Genomic DNA, 13,275 nt, shown 5'->3' with positions numbered 1-13,275 from the left:
AGGGAGTTTTAAAGATGCTAGTTAGTTTGATATTATGTAAAAATAAGGGAAATGATCACTGAAAATAAAGTAAGGGTTTGTAATAGAATGTCATTTTGTGGGCAGATATAATGTTTACAATAGTAATGAACCACTATATACTGTACATTTGATCATTCTTATGACATAAAAGGCTTGTTTAAAAAAAAAAAAAAACAAAACAAAACTAGGATGGGCATGGTGGCTTCTGCCGGTTGTCCCAGCTACTTGGAAAACTGGTTCCAGGTGGAGGGAAGCCTGGGCAACTTGGTAAGAACCTGCCTCAAAAAAAATAGAAATCTTACATGTAAAACAGTTGTGGGACTGGAGAGATGGCTCAGCAGTTAAGAGCACGACTGCTCTTCTGAAGGTCCTGAGTTCAAATCCCAGCAACCACATGGTGGCTCACAACCATCTGTGATAAGAGCAGATGCCCTTTTCTGATGTGTCTGAAGATAACTACAGTGTACTTACATACAATAAATAAATAAATCTTTTTAAAAAATTTATAAAGCTGCTATTGCTGTTGTATCAGTATTAAAATGCACCCTACTTTAAATGTTTACTAATTTTTATCATAGAATGTATATGCTTTTTTTTACTGTAAGCACTTACATACTCTGCATGTTGTATGATTTTATTAAACTACTGTTTATCATATGCTTCCAGAGTTCATGTTGTTTTGTTATATTGAGACAGGGTCTCACTGTCTAGCTGGGCTGGCTTGGAACTCCTTATTTACAGAGTTCCACCTGCATCTGCCTCTGGAATGCTGGGATCAAAGCTTTGTACCACTACAACACATTTTGAGGTTTAAAAAAACAAACAAAACCAACACATATAACATAAAAGATATGGGGGCTGGTGAGATGGCTCAGCAGGTAAAGATGATTACTTAATAAGCCCGGTGAACCTTTAATTCCTGGATCCCATATAAAGGTAGATGGAGAGAATCAATTCCACAATGGATTTGTTTGTTTTGTTTCATTTTGTGGTGCTAGAGATGCAACCTAAGGCTCCTTAGCAAGTGCTCTACCCCAGGAGTACACTCCCATCCTAAAGAAGTCTTTAAAGAGACTATCACAGCTCTATGCACAGTGAGTACTCTGTGTTTGTGCTGTTCTATTGCTGCTATTTGACTTTCTAAGTAAGAATTCCATGAATGTAAGTGACCTACTTCTATATCTACCTTAAAACCAAAAGTATTGTAAGAAGTGAAAAGCATGGATGGTATACATCTGTAATGCCAGCCCTTGGGAGGTGAAGGTAGACCAATCAGGAGGGACAAGAGTTCCAGGGCAATTGAAACTCCAATGGGTGGGGGAAGGGAGAAGGAGCAGGAAAGAATCTATTACAAATGCAGTCGGGGCTGGTGAGATGGCTCAGTGAGTAAGAGCACTGACTGCTCTTCCGAAGGTCCAGAGTTCAAATCCCAGCGACCACATGGTGGCTCACAACCATCTGTAATGAGATCTGATGCCCTCTTCTGGAGTGTCTGAAGACAGCTACAGTGTACTTACATATAATAAATAAATAAATCTATTAAAAAAAATGTAGTCAGTGGTAGAGCAATTGTCTAGCATTCACAAAGACATGGATTAGATCACCAGGAATACACACACTATATTTCCACTATGCTAAATTATTGGATTAATTTCCCACAATTGTTTGTGACAGGGTAGTCCTGGCTGTCCTGGAACTCACTCTGTAGACAAGGCTGGCCTCGAACTCAGAAATCCACTGCTTCTGCCTCCCAAGTCCTGGGATTAAAGGCGTGTGCCACCACTGCCCGGCCCTCTACAATTCTTTTGTTGATGTTTACCTGTTTGTTTTGAAACAGATTTCTTAAAGTTCAGGCTGGCATTGAACTTGAGAAAACTCAGGATGATCTTGAGCTTCTAATCATTCTGGCACCTCCCAAGTGCTGGGGTTGCAGCATGGGCCACTATACCCAGTTTATACTGGTGCTGAGGATAGAACCCAGGACTTCCTGCCTACTAGACACGTAGCTCTCCGCCTCCACCCTCCACTTCTATTTCTTAAAGATTAATTTTGGTGTGTATGTGTGTGTGTTGCAGGCCATGGGTGTTGCAAGACAAGAACTCCTTTTCTCTGCAAGAGCAATACCTGAACGTTGGAATCACAGAAGTTCAACAATGTGCTTGGTTTCTCTCTCTCTCTCTCTCTCTCTCTCTCTCTCTTCCAGTCCTTTCATTCTTGTTTTCTTTTCTTTATGGAGACGGGGTCTTGGTATGTTATCAGGCTAGCTGCTGCGCTCTTGATCCTTCTTCCTTGCTGGGTGGGAGTGGTGAATGCTTTTAATCGCAGCATATGGGAGGGCAGGGGAGAGGAAGGAAGGAGGGAAGAAAGAAAAGGAAGGAAGGAAGGAAGGAAGGAAGGAAGGAAGGAAGGAAGGAAGGAAGGAAGGAAGGAAGGAAGGAAGGAAGACATTAAATTCTCCTGCCTCAGTCTTCAGAAAAGGCGAGAGTATGATCAACCACCCATGCTGAGCTGTTAGAACTGTTGTGGGTTTTGGCGTATTCTTTAAAATTGAAACTGCAACCAATCTTCCTTCCTACATCTCAAACTCTATAGTCTCGAGTTGAGTAAACGTAGCGCTAAGACCTTGCAGGACAGGAAAAGGCAAGGGGGTGGAAGGGAGTGGTGGGGACAGGGACAGACACCCGGAACTAAAGTGAGAGAAAAGCAAGGACTAACACTCGGAGGAGGGATTTCACAATAGGACCGGGTGGGTTGGGACTAGCGAGGGACCGGAAGGACGCTGGAGGAAGCTCTTTCTCCGCCATGGCGGGGCCGGTCAGCTTGCGCGAGCTGCTCATGGGGGCGTCGGCCTGGCTGGGCTCTGAGAGTCCCGGAGGCCCCTCCGCTGAAGGCGCGGGGAACGCGGCTGGCACGCCCGAGCCCCCGTGGAGGGAGGATGAGATCTGCGTGGTGGGAATCTTCGGCAAGACGGCTCTGCGCCTCAACTCCGAGAAGTTCTCTCTGGTGAACACTGTGTGCGATCGACAGGTTTTCCCACTCTTTCACCATCAGGATCCTGGAGATCCAGGGCCTGGAATCAAGACCAAAGTTGTCTCTGTCGGAGAGGCAGGAGGAGCCGGGGACCCGGGGGCTGCTGCTGGGGATTCACTTCGCGGAGGTCTGGCTACAGCGGAAGGTAACCGAGCTGAGCCAGATCCCCAGGACTTTAGTCTTTTGCAGGCCTATTACAATCAGGAAAGCAAAGTTCTGTATCTTATTCTCACTTCCATCTGTGACAACTCACAGCTCCTGCGTGCTTGTCGGGCCCTCCAGAGCGGTGAAGCTGGAGGGGGCCTCTCTTTACCGCATGCAGAAACACACGAGTTCTGGAAGCATCAGGAGAAGTTACAGTGTCTCAGCCTCCTTTACCTCTTCTCTGTCTGTCATATCTTGCTCCTGGTCCATCCAACGTGTTCCTTTGACATCACTTATGATCGTGTATTCAGAGCCCTGGATGGACTGAGACAGAAAGTACTACCCCTCCTCAAAACAGCCATTAAGGACTGCCCAGTTGGCAAAGACTGGAAGTTAAACTGCCGACCTTGCCCACCTAGACTCCTCTTCCTCTTTCAACTCAATGGCGCCCTTAAGGTGGAACCGCCTCGGAGCCAAGACGCAGCTCATCCAGATAAACCCAAGAAGCACTCTCCCAAAAGAAGACTGCAGCACGCCCTGGAGGACCAGATCTATAGAATCTTTCGCAAGAGTCGAGTCTTGACTAATCAGAGTGTCAACTGTCTCTTCACGGTACCTGCCAACCAAGCTTTTGTGTACATAGTCCCTGGAAGCCAGGAGGAGGACCCAATTGGCATGTTGCTGGACCAACTTAGGAGCCATTGTACTGTGAAAGACCCAGAATCGTTGTTGGTGCCCGCACCCCTTTCTGGACCTAGGCGGTACCAAGCGATGAGACAGCACAGCCGGCAGCAGCTCTCCTTCCACATTGATAGCAGCACCACGAGTTCTTCAGGCCAGCTAGTGGATTTCACTCTTCGAGAATTCCTGTGGCAGCACGTGGAGCTGGTCCTAAGCAAAAAAGGTTTTGATGACAGTGTGGGTAGGAACCCACAGCCTTCCCATTTTGAATTGCCCACTTACCAGAAGTGGATCTCCGCAGCTGCAAAGCTGTATGAAGTGGCTATCGATGGGAAGGAAGAGGACCTGGGCTCCCCCACTGGGGAGCTAACATCTAAGATTTTAAGCAGTATTAAAGTCTTAGAAGGGTTTTTGGATATAGACACAAAATTCTCGGAAAACCGGTGCCAAAAAGCTTTACCCATGGCTCATAGTGCCTACCAGTCAAACTTGCCACATAATTACACCATGACAGTCCATAAGAATCAGCTCGCTCAGGCTCTTCGGGTATACAGTCAGCACGCTAGAGGTCCAGCCTTCCACAAATATGCCATGCAGTTACACGAGGACTGCTACAAATTTTGGAGCAATGGCCATCAGCTATGCGAAGAGAGGAGCTTGACTGACCAACACTGTGTCCACAAATTTCACTCCTTACCTAAATCAGGTAGTACAAAGTTCCAAACAGTTTGCACTGAAAACTTGAGCTGTGCTTCTAGAATTCGTGTGTGTTTGTGTGGTGTGGTGTGTGTGTGTATACATGATATATGTATTTGTATGTGTGGATGTAAGATGTGACTGCATGAAATTTATGTGGAAGTCAGGACAGCTTGTGAGTCAGTTCCCTCCTTTAACCTGTGGGTTCTGGGGCTGGAACACAGTTACCACAAGAGCCATCTTTTTTTTTTTTTTTTTTAAGATTTATTTATTTACTATATGTAAGTACACTGTAGCTGTCTTCAGACACTTCAGAAGAGGGCGTCAGATCTTGTTACGGATGGTTGTGAGCCACCATGTGGTTGCTGGGATTTGAACTCTGGACCTTCGGAAGAGCAGTCGGGTGCTCTTACCCACTGAGCCATCTCACCAGCCCCACAAGAGCCATCTTGAACGCAATTACCACATGAGCCATCTTGCCAGCTCCAGCCCTAAATTTGATCTTCTACCTCTAAAACGAAAACATCACCCATGACTAATTTTTTTTTTTTATTTAAACAATAAACTCTGGTGAGTTGATAGATGAAAAGTTTTGAGTGGCATGAAGTTTCAGAAAATGTATGCTCATCTAAAGAGGTTTTGTTGAATTAATAGAAAAGAAAGGTCACCATAATGTGACACAGAAGGGAAAAAAAATCACTTAAAAATGTGACTTTTTATTTATTTCTGGGGCAGGGTCTCACTATAGACTACACTTTGAACTCTTAGAGATCTTGCCTCCAGATGGCTGCACTCGCACTGCAGCTATGAATGAGGAGGCCCCAAGTCTCATCCGCAGTGCTGAGAAAGGAAGGGAAAATCTTTTTTCCTGTGTACTTAATCAAGATTTCTATTGTTTGCTTGTTTGTGTGTACCTGTGTCTCTTAATTGCCAGAGAACTATGTGAAGGATTTGGGGAGTTGATTGTTGTAGAACACAAAATAAACTTGGCTCTGCATCGTCTTTGTGTGATTAATAATGATGGTTACACCTTCCAGGAGAAAAGCCAGAGGCAGATAGGAACCCTCCCGTGCTCTACCACAATAGCCGAGCCCGCTCCACCGGAGCCTGCAACTGCGGAAGGAAGCAGGCACCCCGAGACGACCCCTTCGATATCAAGGCTGCTAACTATGACTTTTACCAGGTAAACTGAAGCTTCCTTCTCTCTTAATGACTGAATAGTCTCCATAGCAGAATACCTAGAAAAGCCAATGCAACCGCAGTGATAAAGAACAAGGGCAAGTGCTTTACATGCACTTCTTGGGTTTTCATATCTTTTAACCATACTTTATACGTGGGTGTGGGTGTGGGTATGGGTGTGGGTGTGTGTATATAAAGTATATAAACCATCAGAATGATATAGTTAGGGTTTTTTTTTTTTTTAAGATTTATTCTTACTTATTTACTCACAAGAGCTCCGCCTGCCTCTGCCTTCTAAGAACTGGGATTAAAGCGTGGACCACCATGCCTGGCTTGAGAAGCTCTGATTAGCTAGCTCAGAAAAATCCATGATCACAATCTTATTTGTTACTAAAAATACTTTATCAGTGGTGTTTTTATTTAATTGTTAATGTGTGTGAATGTATGTTGTGTGCACGTGCGTCACAAGAGTGTGTTGGACCCACTTAAGCTAAAGTTATTGTTTTGAGTTTTTTGCAATCATGTGCTTATGTCCACCACGTGTGTACCTGGTTTCCATTGTTAGGGTAAAGCAGTTGAGGGGTGGGTGTAGCTGTTCTTTGTGGGTCTTTCTTCCACCCTTCTGCACCCCTTTTGTTCCTCCTGTTTAACCCCATAGCACTAAATAAGAGAGGAAAGGAAAGAGATCTCTGAATAACATCAGGGTGGGAAGGATGCGACATTGTCATGGAACTACTTCCTACTGATTAGAGGCATCGAGTTCCTTGGGGCAAGTTCAGTCTTCCCTCAGGATACCTTAGTTCTTCTTGTTTCTTCTTAGCACACTCAGCCAATAACAGCCCACTCAACTCTTGGGCCCGTAGCATTTATATACTGTCTGAAAAGTCGCCAGAATTCCAAACATCACACAATTTCAGAAACTTCCTGAGGCTGGCAAAACCACACCCTTGCTAGAACACAAGGCAAACCTTAGTCAGCTGCTGTGGGCAATCTGAAGCAGCCTGTGGAATGAAAACGAAAACATATTCTTACAATGTTTCTCTATTTCTCAAAGAAACCAAGACTTCAAAACTCACTAGGGGACAGGGAATGGGAGTTGGGGGGGGACCTTTGACAGGCCCATGCAAAGGTGTGTCACTGAGAAATTAGGCTGAGATAACTACTGGGGGAGAGGGGAGTGAAAGGCTTTTTCAGAGTTGGAACATGAGGGAGAGATAGAGGCAGGCAGACAGGGAGACACAGAGAGAGGCAATGGAAGACAGAAACAGACAAAACAGGAAAGGAAAGCCAGGCATGGTGGCGCATGCCTTTAATCCTAGCACTTGGGAGGCAGAGACAGGTAGATTTCTGAGTTCAAGGCCAGCCTGATCTACAGAGTGAGTTCCAGGACAGCCAGGGCTACACAGAGAAACCCTGTCTCAAAAAAAACAAAAAAACAAAAAACAAAACAAAACAAAACAAAAAAAACAGGAAAGGAATGAGAGAGCTGGGAGCCCCTTCTGTGCTGCACTTAGCACCTGGTGCGCCTGCTGGAGGAGGGTGATGATGTAAGCTGTCTCTGGGTCCCTGGGGTTAGGCCGATGGGAATGCCCAATTGCTAATATCACTAAAATCAGAAAGCCGAGTGGGATCCCCTGAGACAGGAGTTATGCTTGTGAGCCACCTCGTGGGTACTGGCAGTCAATCCTGGGTCCTCTGCAAGAGCAAGCCCTCTGCCGTCTCTGCATCTCTACTGGTATGATTTTAAACAAGTAAAAAAAAGAAAAACTTCTGGTTATAAAACCACTCCTCCAAAACATTTTTTTAATCACTTTTTCTAAGTGGGTCAGTGCAGCAAATGTGTTCAGTGACTCTTTCTAAGGCTTATCTCACTGATGGTCACTGAGATTAAAAACAAAGCCCTGCTTAGAATCATTCACTGCCTAAGGAAGAACTCATACTGGATTCTTTTGGAATATAGGAATGGTTCTTGCTACGTCATTACCCAGAAAATAAATTCATATAGCCATATATGTAGGGGGGGGCGGATCTTCCGTGTTTTTTGCTCATACATTGATTGCTGACCCTGTTCGTTAAAGTGTACTTTGCATCTACTTGTTTAGTGGTGACTAGCTCAGGATAGTCTGGAACTTGCTCTGTGGCCCATACTAGCTTTGAACTTTTCACTCAGCCTACCTCTCAAATACTGTGTTACAGGCACACACTACCCACTCTCCGCTCAGTAAAATGTGTGGTTGTTTGTTTGTTTGTTTGTTTACTTATTTAAATGAACTTACAAAGAAGAATGTCGTATTTGAAATAAAAAGTTTCCCCTTCTTATTTCTCTTTATAGCTTCTGGAAGAAAAATGTTGTGGGAAATTGGATCATATCAATTTCCCTGTATTTGAGCCAAGTACTCCAGATCCTGCTCCTGCTAAAAATGAACCCTCTCCTGCCCCGCCAGACTCGGACGCCGAGAAACTGAAAGAGAAAGAACCTCAAACCCAAGGGGAGAGCACAAGCCTCAGCTTAGCGTTGAGCTTGGGCCAGTCAACAGGTAGCCTCGGCACCTATCCCGCTGACCCACAGGCCGGAGGGGACAACCCAGAGGTCCACGGACAAGGAGACGGGAAATCTGAGAAGAGACCAAACTTGGTTGACCGTCAGGCATCCACAGTTGAATATCTCCCAGGCATGCTACATTCAAATTGCCCCAAAGGTCTCTTACCCAAATTCTCCAGCTGGTCTTTGGTTAAACTAGGCCCAGCCAAGTCTTACAACTTTCATACAGGCTTGGACCAACAGGGCTTCGTTCCAGGAACAAACTATCTTATGCCTTGGGACATTGTCATCAGGACTAGAGCTGAAGATGAAGGAGATTTAGACACGAACTCCTGGCCCGCTCCAAATAAAGCTATTCCTGGGAAAAGAAGTGCAGTTGTGATGGGCAGAGGACGGCGGAGGGACGACATAGCCCGAGCTTTTGTTGGCTTTGAGTATGAAGACTCTCGAGGTCGGAGGTTCATGTGCTCAGGGCCTGACAAAGTAATGAAAGTGATGGGAAGTGGACCCAAGGAGTCAGCTTTAAAAGCCCTCAACAGTGACATGCCCCTGTACATCCTGTCCTCGTCGCAGGGCAGAGGGCTGAAGCCACATTATGCTCAACTTATGAGGCTTTTTGTTGTGGTTCCCGATGCTCCTTTGCAGATAATACTGATGCCTCAGGTAGGAAATGCAACCCTTCCCGTAAATGACAAAAAAAATTAATAATAGTAACAATAATAATGGTTTGTTGGTTTGGTTTGGAGTTTTTTGTGTGTGTGGTCTTTATGGAACAAATCCTGTGAGCCCATGTTGACTTGGAACTGAATGTGTAGTTTGATATCTCTACCTCCCAAGTGCTGGGATTATGTGTGTGTATCCTTTTTTTTCTTTCTTTCTTTTTTTTTTTTTTAAGAGCCATTTATTTATTTATTTATTTATTTATTTATTTTTATATGGGTACGCTGTTGCTGTCTTCAGATGTACCAGAAGAGGGCATTACAGATGATTGTGAGCCACCATATAGTCGCTGGGGATTTGAACTCAGGACCTTTGGAAGAGCAGTCAGCAGTGCTCGCCGAGCCATCTCTCCAGCTCCTGTATCCCTCTTCTTTATCAACTGAGCTGTATCCCAAGTCCACAATAATTATTTTAATTTTTGTTTGCTTAAGACAGTCTCGTGTGGCCCAGGCTAGCCTTGAACCCTGACTCTTCTGTCTCTACGTCCTTGGTGCTAGAATGACAGAGGCACACACCTACGTCTAGTTTAGGCAGTGCTAGGGATTGAACCCAGGTTTCATGTCTGCTTGATAAGCACGGTACCAACTGAACTCCATCCCTTTGTGTTTATCACTTTTATTTATTTACTGACTTTGGGTTTTTTTGTTTGTTTGTTTGTTTTTGAGACTGGCCCTCTCTGCTGCCCTGGCTGTCCTGGAACCTGAAACACAGTCTAGGCTGACCTAGGACTCAGAGTTCTGCATGTGCTTTGTCATGGAATTGCCTTCCAGCCCCATATCTGCTTAGTTTATTTCCATTTATTTATCTTTTTTTATTTTTAACCTAAGAGAAACACTTTGCAGTCCGGGTCCCTTATTTCTTTTTTGTACATTAGGCCATGAATTCCTATGGAATGGGCTCCAACATTTCAGACTCTTTTCCATTAGTCCTCACAAATTGTGCTTCTCTGGGTGGCATAGGCTGGCACTTCATCTGAACCCAGGTGCCCTTCTCTTTGGCTTCCTTTTTCTTCTGGTCGATCTCCTTCACCTGCTTCAGGAAGCTGTCTCTGCTCTTCGAGTGCTTGATGTGCTCAATCCGCACATTGATCCTCTTGGCCAGAATCTTGCCCTTAATTTGCTTGTTTACAATGATGCCCACAGCATGCTGGGTGACATTGTAGACTCTTCCGGTTTTGCTGTGGTAACACTTATGGGGCATTCCTTTTTGAATAGTGCCCATTCCCTTGATGTCTACATTATCACCTTTCTTGTAGATTTGCATGTATGTGGCCAAAGGAACGACGCCATGTTTCCTAAAAGGCCTAGAGAACATGTACTGGGTGCCTCTCCTCTGTCCCTTTGTCTTCGTCATTTGGAGTTACTGGAAGACGGCTCCCCTATTTATCAATTGTTTTTACTTGTTTGTGTGCTCACTAGAACACTAAGCCAGTCCTCTGCCCACTAAACTAGATCCCCCGGTGCCTAATTTCTTTTTAAGTCCAAGAGATTTTTTTTTATTGATTTAACTGTTACAGCTGTTAGTAAGAATTTAATTTAACCCTAGTTTACCTGATGATTTAGACATGCAGACAAAAACAAAGCAAACAAGTTAGGCTTGATGATGTAGGCTTTAATCCTAGCACTCCAGAGGCAGGCGGATCTCTGAGCTTGAGGGCAGCCTGGTCTACAGAGTGAGTTCCAAGATGGCCAGGGATACGGAGAGAAAGATCCTGTATCCAAAAACAAAAAAACAAAAAAACCCAAAACCTGGTCAACAGGAAAAGAGAGCTGAGGGTACCAGACATCCAAAGAGGGGAGGGGAGGTCCCAGGAAATCAGTTTCTGCATTCCTGTTCAATGTAGCTGCTTGATCTTCAGTGTTCTTAGAACCCATTGTCTGTTTAGAGATTTATCTGCCAGGTGTTTCTTATTGAGAAATCTAAAAGCTAATTTTGTAACCCCTGTTTTTCAGGTTCAACCAGGCCCACCACCATGTCCAGTATTTTACCCAGAAAAACAAGAAATCACTCTCCCACCTGATGGCCTTTGGGTCTTGAGGTTTCCTTATGCCTATGTGACTGAGAGAGGGCCTTGCTTCCCTCCTAAAGAGAATGTGCAGCTCATGAGCTACAAGGTGCTCCGAGGAGTCCTCAGAGCAGCTACACAATGAGTGCTCCAGCCGCTCTGCCCCACACTGAAGCTGCTGTGTGTCTTGGTTTTGATGAGTTTGGGTTTTTTTTTTTAATGTGTATACTGTGTCTTCCCAAAACCCAATGTGTTTTGGTTATAAGTATTCAGTATTTGGACAATAATTGTTCCATTATTTCATTATATTGATATTTATTGTAAAATCAATAAAAGTTTGTTCTAGAAAAAAGGATACAAAATGTATGCATGGTATCTGTTTTGTCTTGTTTTTATTTCATTGTCATAAGGCATATTTTTATCATAATTTAGTATTCTATCTTTCAGATAGGTAAAATAATGGAGGCTGGAAACCTGGCTCTTAAAAAAGCACTTGTTGGGCTGGGGAGATGGCTCAGCGGGTAAGAGCACCCGACTGCTCTTCCAAAGGTGCAGAGTTCAAATCCCAGCAACCACATGGTGGCTCATAACCATCCTTAACAAGATCTGACTCCCTCTTCTGGGGTGTCTGAGGACAGCTACAGTGTACTTACATATAATAAAAAAAAATAAAAAAAAAAAGTACTTGTTGCTCTTTCAGAGGATCCCTTTCAATTTCCAGGATGCACAAGGATCATAGCTGCCTGTGACTCTAGTCGTAAGGTTTCTTTGTATAACCATGGCTATCCTGGGACTTGCTCTGTAGAACAAACAGGCTGGCCTAGAGATCAGAGATCCACCTGCCTCAGGCTCCCCAAGTGCTGGGATTAAAGGCTTGCACCACCAACACCCAGGAAGTTGATGTTTTTGAAATTGTTTTCAAAGCAAGGTTAGTATATCCCAATGCCTATAAAACCTGTACTCTTGAGTTTAAGGCAAGCCTATACTAACTACATAACAAAACCTACCTCAAGTTAGAAGAGGGCTGAATGTTGCACTTGCCTCTAATTTTAGAGTCAGAGATAGCAAGATTAGATATTCAGGGCCACCCTAGATTGCGTGAGCTAGTTGGAAGCCAGCCGGAACTATGAGACTAACAAAACAATACAAGAACCAGGTGATCAAGATTATCCATCACCACAAGGACCGAACTGCAAAAATCTAGTGTAGCTGTGGCTGTCCTGTAACTAGCTATGTGGAACATGCTGGCCTCAAACTCAAGAGATGCCCCTGCCCCTGCCCCTGCCTCTTTCCTTTAATGGGGGGGAGGGGGAGTAGTTATGCATATGAATGTTTTACCTGCATGTATATATGTGCACCATGCACATGCCTGGTGACCAAGGAGATGAGAAAAGGGCATCAGATTTCATGGGACTGGAGTTATAGGTAACTGTGAACCTTGTTTGTGCTGGAAATCCAAGGGGTCCACTGCACTGAAAGAACAGAAAAGGCTTTTTTTTTTTTTTTTTTTGTTTTTATTTATGTGAGTACAGTGTCGCTGTCTTCAGACACAGCAGAAGAGGGCATCAGATCTCATTACAGATTGTTGTGAGCCGCCATGTGGATGCTGGGAATTGAACTCAGGACCTCTGGAAGAAGCTAGTGCTTTTTTAAGAGCCATCTTTTCAGCCCCTGTTATTTTATTTGTTTATTATTTTGAGACTCTCTCTATAGCCCTTGCTGTTCTGGAATTTGCTATGTAGAACAGGCCGGCCTGGTACTCCTGCCTCTGCTTCCAGAGTTCTGGGATTAAAGGAATGCACCACTTTACCTGGGTCTTATTTATTTTTTATATGTATGAGTGTTTTGCCTGTTTATGTGTATGTACCATATGCATGCTTGGTGCCCACTGAGGTCAGAAGGTGTTACATCCCCTGGAACTGGAGTTATGGACACAGTTGTGACCCCATCATGTGGTATTGGGAACTGAACCCAGATCCTCTGTAAGAACAAGTGCTCTTGCCAAGTGGTAGTACACATCCTTAATCCAAGTACTCAGGAGGCAGAGGCGGGCTGACCTCTGAGTTCAAGGACAGCCTGGGCTGCACAGAGAAACTCTCAAAAAGCAAAAGTATAAGCAGCTACAAAGAAGTAGGAGGATGGAAGAAGGCGGGAAGAAAAGGAAAAGAAGAATAAGAAGAAGAAGAAGAAGAAGAAGAAGAAGAAGAAGAAGAAGAAGAAGAAGAAGAAGAAGAAGAAGAAGAAGAAGAAGAAGAAG

General features: G+C 44.4%; 1 protein-coding gene and 1 pseudogene across 1 annotated transcript; one reads left to right on the top strand and one right to left on the bottom strand.

Moving 5' to 3' along the window:
• The first annotated feature begins 2,783 nt into the window (after positions 1 to 2,783).
• Smg8 (SMG8 nonsense mediated mRNA decay factor) lies at positions 2,784 to 11,390 on the top strand. The gene is made up of 4 exons (XM_021211854.1): positions 2,784 to 4,582; positions 5,610 to 5,755; positions 8,084 to 8,956; positions 10,966 to 11,390. Exons 1-4 carry the CDS (start codon positions 2,824 to 2,826, stop codon positions 11,161 to 11,163), a joined length of 2,976 nt encoding a protein of 991 aa, XP_021067513.1. The 5' UTR covers positions 2,784 to 2,823; the 3' UTR covers positions 11,164 to 11,390.
• On the bottom strand, positions 9,845 to 10,366 carry LOC110332155 (annotated as a pseudogene).
• Positions 11,391 to 13,275: the final 1,885 nt, after the last annotated feature.

This window comes from Mus pahari, chromosome 14 (assembly GCF_900095145.1).
Source record: "Mus pahari chromosome 14, PAHARI_EIJ_v1.1, whole genome shotgun sequence".
Classification (NCBI taxonomy): Eukaryota; Metazoa; Chordata; class Mammalia; order Rodentia; family Muridae; genus Mus; species Mus pahari.
The sequence above is the reverse complement of the archived record's forward strand: the minus strand, read 5'-3'. Positions and strand labels throughout refer to the sequence as shown.

Excerpts from the sequence above, each read along its gene's own strand:
- Smg8 (XM_021211854.1), top strand. The coding sequence starts at position 2,824 with ATGGCGGGGCCGGTCAGCTTGCGCGAGCTGCTCATGGGGGCGTCGGCC. Across the intron at positions 5,756-8,083 it reads CTAACTATGACTTTTACCAG|CTTCTGGAAGAAAAATGTTG; the intron begins GTAAACTGAAGC and ends TTCTCTTTATAG. Across the intron at positions 8,957-10,965 it reads AGATAATACTGATGCCTCAG|GTTCAACCAGGCCCACCACC; the intron begins GTAGGAAATGCA and ends CCTGTTTTTCAG.